This window comes from Ochlerotatus camptorhynchus, unplaced genomic scaffold, assembly GCF_037179485.1.
Source record: "Ochlerotatus camptorhynchus isolate MF236.1 unplaced genomic scaffold, CSIRO-AGI_Acam_v1.1 ptg000021l, whole genome shotgun sequence".
Taxonomy (NCBI): domain Eukaryota; kingdom Metazoa; phylum Arthropoda; class Insecta; order Diptera; family Culicidae; genus Ochlerotatus; species Ochlerotatus camptorhynchus.
In genome coordinates, this window is record NW_027040513.1 from 3100703 (window position 1) to 3115083 (window position 14381).

The 14381-nt window shown below is 41.3% G+C and overlaps 1 protein-coding gene across 4 annotated transcripts in view; it reads left to right on the forward strand.

Annotated features, from left to right (window-relative positions):
* LOC135703785 (insulin-like receptor) overlaps positions 1-14381 on the forward strand; it is a 461464-nt gene that overhangs the window by 279189 nt on the left and 167894 nt on the right. For all 4 annotated transcript variants that reach the window (XM_065225113.1, XM_065225119.1, XM_065225131.1 and 1 more), the window contains one exon: positions 6625-6914. In XM_065225113.1, coding sequence (XP_065081185.1) covers positions 6625-6914 — 290 coding nt within the window. The remainder of the gene's footprint in view (positions 1-6624; positions 6915-14381) is intronic.

Below are 14381 nucleotides of genomic sequence, written 5' to 3' on the forward strand. Positions count from 1 at the left end.
TTATTCGTACTTCAATAGATTTTTAACTTTCCCAACTGTAGGGTCGCCTCTGAACCGGGGAAACCGGGAAATATCTGGGAATTTGATTAGAACCATTAAATATGTTTGGTTTTACAATTTTATTAACATTTAAACAAATTAGCAATTTTCCAGAGGTTCATAAATTTGTTAAGTAAAAGATCTTGCCAAGTTTAGTTAAGTTTGGGGTTGGTTCGCCTCCGTAGATCTTGACAATGTTCCTAAATGGTTCAAAATAAACAACATTCTAAGCCATTGGCACTCGAGTTTTGGCTATCTTAGATATCTAAAATGTGTTTGAAGTTGTAATAACTTTACATACTTTAGAACCTTGAGAACATTTCATGTCACAGCATCTTGAAAACTCTTAGAATTCCATTAAAGTTTACCTTACAATTTCCTTGAAATTATTGTATGAATTATGAAGGAAATATCCTCAGGGTTATCCTGCTCTAGAAATTCACCCGAAGTTTTTGAAAGTATTGTCCCATCAGAATTCCACGGTATTGATTGTCAGAACTTTCTTGAAATGTTTCTCAAAATTAACTTGAGAGACGTTCTTAGAATTTCTTTGGATCAATTCTGAGAATTAGATTCCCTTAGAATTCTTCTCTGAATTCTCTTGGAACATTCTTCCGAACCATCCTGGAATGCTACTCAGAATTATTTGGAAATTTACTCTTTACAATTGTCCTGAAATGCTTCTCGAAGTTCCTGGAACTTCTCCTCAGAATTCCTTTAGAATTATTTCTGGAATATCCTAAAGTGTTATCCATGCAATGTTTTTTTTTTAATCTGAGAACTTGACAATTTCGCCATATTACCCTCCCCTTGGCTAGTTGCTTTATAGTGGAGTGTAGGAGACGGTAGGTTTATGGCCGGCGTTGCTGGCTCATGCCGCGATAGAATGGCGTCATGGGCAGGTAATGGGGATTACTAAGCTTCCCCTCTCTGATAAACCACTGCATGAGAGAACCATAGATCTAGTCTAGCAGTGATAGTATCACACTTGTTACTCCTTTGATTGAGAGTCGCGTCGTAGTACGCTTACGTATAGGCACTGACGTTGGGTGTGATACTGGTGGGTTTTGCCGCAAATCACTCTTATTTTATTTAGAATTTGCTTAGTGCTACTATTTGAAGTTGGTTTCTTGTAGCATATATGTAGATGCATTCAGTCAATTTACTGATTTGTACTATGTAAAGTAATTACAGGTTAAGTTTGGCAATCCTGCAGCTTCCCTTTCAACTTGTGGAATTCTTGGAATAGGTCAAAATAATAGACTTACTGAGAATGATGGTTGGTTGGTTGTCTTTATTAAGGAGATTTTCAGCCAGACGCTGGTTCATCTCTGGCACTGAGAATTATAATTATAAACCTAGGTAACCAATTCAGGTTGCCCTTTGAATCAAGAAGATAATTTGAATTTGTCTAGTAATTTTCAAAGGTCTCACGAGAGTTCTGAGATGTTATAAGATTATGAAACTTCTACAATCAGAGTTTGTTAACAGATAAAACTAAGGTAAAACAGCTCGACTATTGGCTTAACGCTTGATAATGATTTTATTTTTAAGAATTTTAAACTGAATTTCAAAGTCCCCTACATCACACTACATCGCCATCGAAGTTACCTGTATTTCTTTAACTTCTCTGCGCTGTGATCTCGGTATCTACTGGCTTGAATATATATAATATATAATGGTCCTTAACAGGCCTAGAGGTTTCTGACGACCGTCAGAGCAAGTCCCTGGAGATCTTCACAGCATGTCCTGAGGGAACACCTGAAAGCCTTCAAGGTAAAATTCCTGATATTTGTGAATCTAGGAAAGATTAAGGTTAGAGCGACACAATTGAATTTGCAGGTATGTTTTTAAAATTCCTTCACTGAAACTTATCTGGTATCGAATTGGGACATCAAGAAGTGTGATAACAGGCTCAAAACCAGAGCCTTCTGATGAAAGCAAGTCCACAGAACCTTCACGGAGAAGACCTTCATACCTAGCCCGCTCGGTATTTCAGGGCTCCATCAGAGGTTCTTCATGATAAGTCTAGCAAGAAAATTCCAAGACCATCAGACCTAGTTCAAAGAACCCTTAGGCCAAGTCCTGAAGACTTCCAGGGTTTGTTCGGCCTCCGGAGGACTATTAGATCATGTTCAGTTCCTCCTCGAAATTCATTGAACATCCTTGAAATTGAACTAAACATTATTTAATTTTCTCGAACTCTCCGTAGTTCGCTCAGTATCTCCTGACTTTAATATTTTTTTCCAATATTAGGGACCCCAGAGGTTCTTGGCGACCATCAAACCACGTTCTTGGAAACCTCCACGACATGACCAGAGGACTTCCAGTGTAACACCAGAAAGCCATAAGGTTAAAATTTTCTAACGTGTCAAGAGTTGGTACTTTGCGAAGATTAAGGTCGATGCCACTGAATTTTAAGAACTACTGGACCTTCAGGGCAAGTTGAAACATTTCCAAAACAAGTTCAGAAGACCTTCAGCCCGCATGGTCTCCCAGGGCTACATCAGAGGTTCTTCGGGGAATGTCTAGCGGGGCTGCCGTGCAAATTCAAAGACCGTGTTCGCGCACGAGGCGAACGTTTTGTGTGATTTTCTGGTATTCATTCTTGATGGTGCTGATTAGATTGATCCCCGTTCTCCGCCTCATATTATTTGGCAAGTCCCATCCATTAACCCCGAGCCGACCGCGGGTTATCGGTCACCCCACTAACTTCAACCCTTTTCCACTTCAACACACGCACTACCGAAAGTGAGCATGTTGACGCAAGCTTTGGCTCCTCCCACTAGAAGGATTTCATAGCATAGCACAGCAGCCACGATAGCAGAAGAGGAGAAGAAGAAGAAGAAGAAGAATTTATCATATAAAAGTAGCCACCTTTCGCGCAAAGCGCACACACGTGTACCAACCATTGTATCGAACGGATCATTTAATACAAAATTTAAAGTAAACAAATACGCATTCTCCTTTTCCATGACAAGCCGAAAACAATCAGCCTTTCTCAAGGCTCACAATGGGATAATCCCTGCAAGTCGTGCATATCGTAAACCCCATCCATACTTTTGGTATTCCCCTTGAAGAGGGAATTGGCCGTACAGCTGGGATCCTCCGAGCCGAGGATTTCCCACACCATTTTCAGTGTCCGTGAGCGGACAGACCGTCAGGCAACTTTCAAAGACCTGATGACTTTCAGGATTTGTACAGATGGTTCCTATCAAAGGCAACATAAGAGGTTCTTTAGGGTGATGGTGGACGACCTCCGAGGTGAATTCTAAGAACAATTAGATCAAGTTATGTTCTCGCTCGTAATTCAGTTTTTAAACGCTCTTCGCAATTAATTTAAGATGTTTCAACGCTTCTTACAAAGTACTGCTTCCACTTTGAAGTCTACTGAATGTCTTAAATTTCTCGATGGTGTTCTCTCATCATTCTCCTATATTTGCGAATTTTACGCATCTTAATCAAGAACATGATTCAAAGAGCTTCGGTGACAAGGTCCAGGATAACATCAGAAAGCCTTCAGGGTAAAATTGGGTGCATAGGGAACATTGGGGCTTAGGGAGACGCCACTACATTTTCAGATATGTTTTTGAAATTTCTTCAGCAAATTCCTAAACTAACTGTAGCTATGTATTGAAGAGAGTTGGTTCGAAAGACCTAGGAATAAAATCCATTAAGGTTCCTGATGACCATCAGAGTAGGTTGACAAGGTCAAAAAGCCTTCAGGAGAGAACTAGTGGATCTGCAGGGCACATGTTGTTCATACTTGTTTGTTGTTGTTTTATTTACAATTCCGGCTGAAAAGTTTGTGCAAATTGCGGCCACTGGAACCACCAAGTACGCAAACATAGAACCTTCAGAGTGAACCCGCATGGTCTTTTAGAGGGTTTACGGACAAAAGGTCGGAAGGCCAAAAGCTGATGTAAATATTCTGAAACTGATTTGTCATGACATCTAATTCTTAAAAGTAAAATATGATTTTTTGTCATAGAGGATATTCCGACACCTAGCAAGGTGACATCAGATGAACTCCGAAGGATAATAAGCCCAGTGGGTCATCAAGAAGTTGGTCCAAGGACGACCCACGCAATTTAACCCAGAGGTTCCTGTTCATCATTAGAGCAAGTCCACGACATTTCAAGGACAAATTCAGAGAGCATCCAGTGCAACAACCACATTTCGAAAGCAAGTCCAGAGAACCTTCAGAGCAAGTCTAGGGAACCTTCAGAGCAAGTCCAGAGAACCTTCAGAGCAAGTCCGCATTGTCCTAATAGACCACAGCAGAGGTTTTTGAGGGAAAATCTTAGGTTGCGCGCCCACTGGTGTGGCGGTGATGTTTTGAAATGCTACCAGATAATACACCTCTGCCACTTCAGTGGTCGCCTGACCTTAAGTGGACCTCCAAGGCAACCCCGAAGACTATCATACCAAGTCCAAGGGTATGTTCTGAAGGCTTTTAGTGCCAATTCTCGGGCTTTTCGGGGTATCCTATAGGTCTTTAGGGCAAGTCAGTGGTTTTTATTTTAAGAAAAAGTTTACAGGGTCTTGTTCATGGTATGATCTATTATCTGACATACCATGGTAATTGAGTTTCGTCAGTGTAAGGCTAGAAGATCTTTGGGATCCCCCATAAATTACGTAGTATATTGATGATCAATTTTAGACCTCTTCCTTCTCCCCTCGTAGTGTATTTTACTATAACTAAGGGTCCAGGATTTGTTTGGTCAGTGCATGTGACTTCCGGGGTTTGTTCAGCGAGTTTTAAGAGGACAATTACAAAGCAAATCCCTAATTCAGCCAGGATAGCATCAGTGGTTCTTCAGGGTGATTTTAGAGGTCCTTTAGGGTTAATCGGAAACACAATCAGACCAAGTCCAAGCTTCTAGGGTTAGTCCAGTTTGTTTTCCGTGCTCAATGCTACCGACGCCAGGGAGGCAGCTCCCACACCTGGACCCTACCTATCGAGTCATCAACTCATAAACCGGGGACCAACGGCTTTACTTCCCTTGATCAGAGATGTTATGCCTCAGAACATTCCGGTGGCGCCGACTGGGATTGAACCCAGGCCGCTGGGGTGAGAGGCAATCACGCTTACCACTACAAAACCGGCGCAACTGGTTAGTCCAGTTGGTATTCTGTTCAATTTTAAACAAGGTCATAAGAGCCAAAAGTTTTTTATTCATTATCAAGTTCGTTTATTTGAAAGGCTCAATTACGTTTGCTTTACGGAGCCGATAATTCATAGTTCATTGTTTGTAACAAAATTAACTAATTATGTCTATTAAGAGTTGGGCCGAATAGTCGCGGCTTCCCCGAGTTTAAAGGGGTACATTGTCAAAGGATAGGATCAGGTGGCTGCTTGGTTGAAGGTTTTCGTTGTCTCATCAGAGCGTTGTCGCCAGTATGAACGACAGTCTATTGTTCTATATCATAGATAATTGTTTTCATCAAAATAAATTCTCGGTCAAACGGTAAATTCGATGAAATGGCTCCTATCCGTGCTTCCTTTCGCCGATCGTTCGGATAAACTTCAATCCATTGTCTCTCGCTATCGTTGAACAGGTGACTCTGCCATCTGCCCATCATTTCCGGAGCAAAAGAAGAAGCATGAATGAATCACATGCCATTCAACTTTGCATAAGATGCGCAAGATGATGACACATTCCTCTTCGTCATTTTACTTTCCGATTCATTTTTATTTAAAACAGCGGGAAAGCGTGCAACGGAACAGAGGCGATATGAGCTGTTTATTATTGCCACGAACGACTATCATCGTCGGAGTGGTTGGCTCCGACGTGAATTTGTTTCTTATCAGCTGTTGACGAATGGTCGGAGCCAAAAGCGCGGTCCCCATTCCCATCGACCGAGAACTCGTGATGGCACGACTGGAGACGACGACGATGATGGGAGGAGGCAAAAAGGTTCAGGTCGAAAAGCAAAATATTTGTTATTAAACGCGTGGTACTCGACTATTGTTTTGTTAGGCAACTCTGCCGTATTGAAGGTGCATTTGCAAACACCACCACAATCACCCAAATGTGTGTTCATTACTTCAAGTGCCCGCAAGAAGGAGGCGCCATCGAGTCATAAATATATAAAATTTGCTGATAGTGAACTTTGTTCAGCAAGTTCGCCTCGCCGCCGACTGGTTGGTTGGTTGGTGACAGCTTAGAGCTGAGGGAGCAAGTGATTTATGGCATCCTCCAGGCCCGAAACGGCTGGAGCAAACCAATTCGGAGGAGTTCAGTTGGGTTGTCTCTCAGATAGTAGCAACACTGGCGAGACGAGTCACTTTTGGTCATTGACTTCCAAATGAGGTGCTTGATTGTTTCGGTGAAATGGCTCATTCGATGAAATGGAGCTTAGGACGATTTAATTTTTTCGTACAAGCAGTTACGCTCCAGTGACCTTGGAGTTATCTGATCAATTTGACGTTTTAGATTTGTTTCCTTCGATTCATATTAAGCTTGTATCAAAGAACCTCCAATCGCAATACGAAATTGATTTATTTTCGATGAAACGACCCATCAATATTTATCGTTATCACTTTGTAACCATTTTCCATTCCCTACCGTCTCCTTCCAGGTGTGTGCGGCAGCGTGGACGTCCGGAATTCGCCGGCCCATCTGGACCGGCTCAAGGACTGCGTCGTGGTCGAGGGCTTCGTGCACATCCTCCTCATCGACAAGTACGTTGACTCGAGCTTCGAAAACTATTCCTTCCCCCTGCTGACGGAGATCACCGAGTATCTGCTGCTGTTCCGGGTCAACGGGCTGAAAACGCTGCGCCGGCTCTTTCCGAACCTAGCCGTCATCCGCGGGGATGTCCTCGTCGGTGACTACGCCATGGTGATCTACGAGTTGATGCACATCGAGGTAAGTGGAATCGAGTAGCAAATTTCACGCATCGTCGCAGCCGGAGACAGGGCGTGACTATCGCTGCGCCGATGCTTTGTGAAAACTTTGATTTATTGACTTTGAGATAAATTACCGCCGGAGATACTCCCCGGGATGGGTGTTGAGGTGAGGTGAATCTGATGAATAATGGAGGGGAGTTTTTTTTCTCTCTTTTCTTTGCTGGACACTGAATCTTGCCGTTCTCTAATTGGCGCATGATGGGTATCGTTTTGCGGCGAAACGTCTCGACTAATTGTTCGACGATTTGGCTTAATTGTTTGTGTTTCTTCAGCTGGGTGGATTCAATTTGACTTAGATTAAAGTAATTTGACAAATGGTAACAACTTGACAGTTTCATGGACCATTCGGGAAAATCGACTTGTTCTTCTAGCAATTATCCGATTCGATCCACTGTCCAATGCGATGAAGTGTTCAGTTCAAATCCAATATCCAATTTGGTTAAACTTGGCGTTTGGTAGTGGATCGGTCAATTCTGCTTTTTGAACGTTCTGAATTGATACATATTCGTAATCTTCATTAAAAATGGAATCCAAAATTTCATCAATTTTGGTGCACTGGAACTATTTTAAATATGTGCGATTACAACACCAGATGGTGTGTCAGCGTACAAGCGCATCAAACATTGAACAGGTACCTGTATACGAGCTTTTGCTCTGACTTTGAAAATCAATAACTGAATCCCCCTAATTTTCAATTAATGTTGTACTAAGCACCTACTTAAAAGTTTGATTAGAGAAAAGTCACAGTATTCTATTTTGCATCATTGTACGAACACGCTGTAAAGTACAAAATGATGATGCATGATAGTATTATGTTATGGAGAACAAAAAATTGCTTAAACCCCGTATGATCGTTATACCCCTTCCTCCCCTACTTTGCTGACATATGAATCAACATTTTGCTCATTATTGAAAGTACCGTCTTCTGATAAGGAAAACAACTGCCTGTTGCATTATCATAAAATGCAACCTTCACTCTCTTCTCTGCTTCAGAGACCCAATTTAAAACTAATGATGGAGCTACAGAAAAAAAAAATAACGTATTTTTTGGGAATTGTTTCATGCATGGCGTTTTTGTGTAATATACTGAGGTGCAAATCAACAAAAAATGTGTCACGAAATAGTGTCAGTTCCTATTGTGCTCGAAGTCGATGTCGAAAAAATAATGTAAAAATTTAAATGACTTGCACTCTTGGACATCATGGAAAAATTGAAAAAAATATGTTAAATTTGAAATGGCTTGCGCCCCAGACAAAAACAGTTTCAACGTTTCGGCAATCGTGTCATCGTATGAAGGTCGAATCTGAATTAGATCCAACCGGAAATAAGTTCTACAAAATGCAAATAAAAAGACAAAAATCAGTACTTTCCCACGATTACTTCCTGGGGTCCTCAAATAGCAATCGGTGATATCAACGAATGAACTGAACGAAAATAAACATCACACATTGCGCCTAACATAAAACTGACGACATTGAAAAAAAAAACCGGCTGGCTGTCCTACATCGTTCTTACATTTCGAAGCGGTCTTTCTCCTAGGTGACGAAAATTCAGCTTCCAGGTTAGTTTCTAGTGTCGTGGAAGCCAGCGTCAGTAGTATTCCCTCCTTTTTTTTGTTTCGAAAAAAAAAAATCACTAACAACGCTACTAACTTTTTCTGAAAAAATAATTCTCGGTTACTTTTACGAAGGGACGTATCAGTTTTTGTAAACAATGCATTTGATCATCAATTTGGCGTAACTGGTAGCTCCCAAAGTAACCAAAAGTTCTGATAAAAGGCTATTTGTGGCTTCAGCAGCTTGGTTGAAGGTGGCCTATAGAATTCTAACCAGCCTCATTCGTCGCTATAAGAGCGTTATAAGAGCTTGAAAATTCCGGTACCATAATTGAAACTCTTCAGGGTAACTTGAACGGAACCTTTTTAAATAAAAAAAGGCTTTTTTGTCGCCTACACAAATTTTATATTTAGTTCGTACTTTTATGAAAGTTAATTCTAAAGTCAGGTCTTTATGAAAGTTATTTCTAAACGCAGGAATGAAGTATGTTTTGATTTATCAGCAGACTACTGGAGCTATTTGAAGAATTAAACCCAGTCCTTCTGCGTGAGAGCCCCAAACATGAACCGTTACGTCATCTGAGATATATTAAGAGGCAACTAACCATCACTCAATTTGCTTTTGATAAAAAAAAACTGATTTTTAGGGGCACCCTAATTTAAAGTAGAAACATAATTTTAGCTCAGTCAAATTAAGGGCTACATAAATAGTGTCTTCAGCAAAGTTGCTTGGAATATATTTTTTTCTATAACATTGCTGAAGAATGTAATCACATATAAGATACAATTAAAATGTTCGATTCCTAATTTAAGGACCACCCTAATCGTAATTTTACTAAAAAGAAGGCCAATTTAATTACAAACAAGCGTCTTCTATGAAGACGCTAACCCCCTAAAATGCAAGGTTGCAAAGACTCATTTCAGCTAAAACAATGTTTTTCTAAATTATGAAATAATTAGATGCCATGATCAAATTTTGAATTGGTAGGATACAAGAAGAGGTTGCAAAGAATGTGTTTGACATATTAAACATGTTTATTTCACTTCATGAGAGTCACAATCAGCGATTTTTCACAAACTCACTCACTCACTCACTCACTCACTCAGCGATCAGCAAATCGCTGATTGTGACTCATAGAAAGCAAAATTTACAGGTTTTATGTTTCCAACGCATACTTTGTAACCTCTTCTTGTAAGTTACAAGTAAAACATGCCATCATACCATCTTTTGGTTTTATTATTCCGAAAAACATTATTTTAGCTGAAATGAGTCTTTGCAACCTTGCTAAAATGAATAGAAAAGGAGTACATATTTTTTTCCCGTTTAATTGCCATTTCGGACCACAGTGCACTGTGTTGTATAAAGGTGCCAGTTAAACAATTTTTTATAAATTGTTCAGTTTTTTTTATAAACACAAATCTAAATCAATTGACCATGGCACACTATTCCAATTTTGGATAATGAAAATAGTAGGTCATTCACACTGAACTATAACACCAAATGGATCGTCATTAATACCCATAGTCTCCCTAACTATGCTTGGACGGCTTCTGCTCCTAGAAATATTGCCTCAGTCGTAGTTGATCAAAGTGTTGGCCAAAGAGTCCGAACTTAAGTAAGATTTAAAAAATCGAACATCTGAGCATAATTATGATTGACCACACACGGATGTTTGGAACTGGCAATCAACCTCAATGTGTAAAAACTGGTGATCTCAAACTAGGCAATACCAGCGCCGGCCGCGCCCGAACACAGGTCAAAAATATGGGTAGGAATGTGTGAAGTGACACTCGCTTTGATGGAAGCCGGTAGCACCTCTGCACTTCCACTAGAAATCACTGGGATATTGGGTAAGAGGGTTGAGATTGCAGCAGGGTTCGTTTTGGTAAACGATAAGCTGAATTGATGTGCTAACGCGAAGGAGCTTGGAATTGAACCCACAATCTTCTGCTCACTAAGCAAAAACGTTTACCACTAGGCAAACGAGCTCCTTTTAGATCACCGAGTTGTTGCTATTAACATGCAGTCATATTAACAAATAAAGCAGTTGACGAATCTTGAATGTGGATGGGCCTGAGATCAAACTCATGGTGTTCTGCTCAGTAAGCAAAAACGATCGCTCTAAGGCCACCGAGTCCCTCAAACACACTTAGGCCTTCATTAAGTTCCACTTTTTCCCCGTAACGTGGGTAGATCACCTTTTCGTGGTACGTTACGGGATGTAAGATCTACCACCAATTCCTAGTCCTGACTACTTCAAACTAGGGGAACAGGATTTTTCAGTAATTCAAGGAACACATCTTAGTCCTTGTTACTTTTTATGTCTTGTTGATAGTGACAAGACTCGGCTTTGCCTACCGAGGATGATCTTGAAACAAGGCAAAAAATGAGTTAGTTGTCTTCATCTATGTGATTCCTAATCTTCTCTTCGTTGTTCCCTAGTTTGAAGTGTTTAAGACTAGGGTTCTGATGCATGGTCATTATCGGTGTCATACCTTAATTTTGTTGCTAAGGAATTCAATTTTGACTGACAAAGGGGCGCACCTTTGGAGGGTGTTTCAACACTCCGAAGGGTATAAATAGCGGGACCTTTCAATTAGAGTCGGATCCTTGCGATAAATGCAAGAGTGGCAACTGTAAAAAAATCGAATACTTCATCATTTATCAATAGTGATGGAGTAATACTACATGCACTAAACTAAGGACACGGGATATAAAGGGTGTCCACGATGAAATTGCCACACTATGAAATTGCTCTAACTTTTTAACCGTTGGGTAGAATTTAATGAAAATTTGGGTGGATTTAGTTCATAGTGCATTATTTACATCCTGCAAGTTTTAAAGTCCTGTGATCAAAACTCGCGGAAATGGAGTCGAAAGAACAGCTCGTGCGTGATAAAATCTTGCGCATTCATCACGAGAACAAGGATCTCTCGCATCGTTCCATCGCTAAAACGTTGGGAATCGCGAATTCCACGGTGTCGCGAGTGATTAAGCGGTTCGAGGAACGGTTGACCACCGATCGGAAGCCCAGAAGTGAAGGAAAAAGTATTCCGTACAACACCAAAAATCACAACCGCGTAGTTGGGGCCTTCAACCGAAATCCGAACGCCTCCGTTAGGGATGTGGCTAAGAAGCTGCACCTAAGCCGAAGTTTTGTCCAGAAGGCCAAAACTAAGGCTGGGCTTCGAACGTTCAAGGTACAAAAGGCCCCTAATCGCGACGAGAAGCAGAACAAGTCCGCCAAAACCCGTGCCAGGAAGTTGTACCTCAACATGTTGACGAAAGTTGAATGCTGCATCATGGACGACGAAACATATGTGAAGGCCGACTTCAAACAGATCCCCGGCAACCTGTTTTTCACGGCCAAGGATAAGTTCAGCGTTCCGGAGCATGTCCGCACTCAGAAGATGTCCAAATTTGCGAAGAAATTCCTGGTTTGGCAAGCCATCTGCACGTGCGGGAAGCGGAGTGCACCTTTCGTGACCCAGGACACGATGAACGGACAGGTGTACATAAAAGAGTGCCTCCAGAAGCGGCTGCTTCCTCTCCTGAAGGCCCACAACGTCCCAACAATCTTCTGGCCGGATTTGGCCTCATGCCACTACTCCAAGGACGTGCTGAAGTGGTATGCGGACAATAAGGTCAATTTCGTGCCGAAAATGTTCAACCCTCCCAACACTCCTGAGCTCCGCCCCATCGAGAAGTACTGGGCGATTATGAAGCAGCACCTTCTTAAACGACCTAAGGTAGTGAAGACAGTCGAGGAACTGAAGAAAGTATGGGTTTACATGCAAAAAACGGTTGATTCACAGGTTGTGCAGAATCTTATGGCCGGGGTTAAGGCCAAGGTCCGGGCATTTGCGTATGGACTGTAAATAAAATACGAGTAAAATGGTAAAATGAAGTTTAATAGTTATTTCTCAATCCCTGAAAATTTGATGGCAATCGGATGAAAACTCGAATTTTGCGAATCAATTTTGTGTGTGGCAATTTCATCGTGGACACTCTTTACTACTATAGATCAATTTACTGGTCGCAGTAGTGTTAGGACCCGAACAGAGTAAAAAAAAAAGTTCCACTTTAACGCGACGTTCAATCATCCGGTGGAAACTAACGATTTTAAATTGGCTCACTACTTGACTAGCCTATTGGTCCCAAGCAAATCGATTAACGTACCCCATTCTAGTCGATATTCTAGTACTGCATTATGTTTGTTTTGATTCGCTATGAAAGTTTGACAGATAAAATGAGGGGTTCGTGGATTTTCCTATGTTTCGAGGGGTGCATCGAATAACTTGACCGACATAACGATTGTTACAACCCTGATTAAACAAGATATTAAAATGAAATTACGTTCTCGAAAGCAGTCTATAATGTATCCCAGACTAGATCAAGCGTGCTCTCTATTTTTCTAAACATTCCGAAGCGTCCTACCTAAGATCAAGCAGGTTCAATTTTCTACAATAGTGGCTTGGGATAAATCGTAATGTATTACCAACAGTATCGCTTTTCTTATGTTCTATATCAAACCGAAAAATAGATCACACGCGATCGAGGTCATCCCGCCGGAAAACAAACCGTTTTTTTACTGGAACATGCTCACCATAGACAATCAACATGGCACTCTTCCTAATGCAAAAACCACCACCATAGAACCTCAATCGAACTTTTTGAATCGCAACACATTATAAACAGTGACAACTTTAACTGATACGGAAACCGATCCGACAAAGTTCGCGCCTCTAACCTCTAAAATCGATTAATCAAAAACTAATCAGCGGAATACGCGTAATAATCCAAACGTCCACTGTGATCACACTGTTTAGAACAATAGCTTCAGAATCAATCATAATCTTTGGTAACAACCCACCGAAATCGTACAATACGAACGAAGGTCACCCACCAGTAAAATTATGTGGGCTACCGAGTCCCTTACTTCACAAAGTAAACTACGACTGTTCCTTGATCCGGCGCAACCGGCATCCCGCTTACGCATGCCAACACTACTACCAGATAGGGCAAATTTTCCCTTACCTGACAGCGGCGCCAGCACTCGCAGGCGAGCCACCAGTCACACCAAACACGACCCACAAAAGCAGACACGTCCCCTCGAAAATCTAATCGAGAAATGTATAAGAACAATCTACAACTGGAACGTACTCACCAAATCGAAACATCCGGGAGCGCATTCTCGATGCGTCCACGCATATTTTCCTCTAGTCATTTTTAAACAATTCCTCCTCCAGCGATTCCAACCACACAATAGCTAGATACCACTTTTCTTTATCAATTCACTCTGTGCACAAAAGCAATGCACATCGCAAAAACCTAACAATAGATCAGTGCGGTCAAGTCACACCGGCAACAAAGAGAAGCGAGAATACACCAAGCACCGAAGCAACAGGGGGAATACATCAGCACAAACCCCTCCAAATTAAGCCATCGCGCTCGGGACACAAAACCAGTCAAATGCAAGCACCGAAAACTCCCTTATCGAACAACAGAGCGAGTAAAAACCGAACTGTACTGCTTGACGGTCAAGCAGAAAAACGATTTGAAAAAGCGAACATCTGAATACATTAACATGGATTGTGCATGATGCGCATATACCCCATGAATCTGAACCCTAGAATATTTTGAATAGACTTTGTCATGTCATTTTCAGCAATGCAGATCTCTTCAAACATTACTTGCAACCACAATAGAGAATAGTTGATACATTTGCACGGATTTCAAGAAAACAACTCTTAGTTTTTCACGCATCCAAACTTCATGAAGTTTTTGAGTTCTAGGTCGTTGTTGTTCAGCCGAACAACTTTGTCGTAGAAATGATCTTGGTGACCGGTCATGGTCATGACATGTTACTA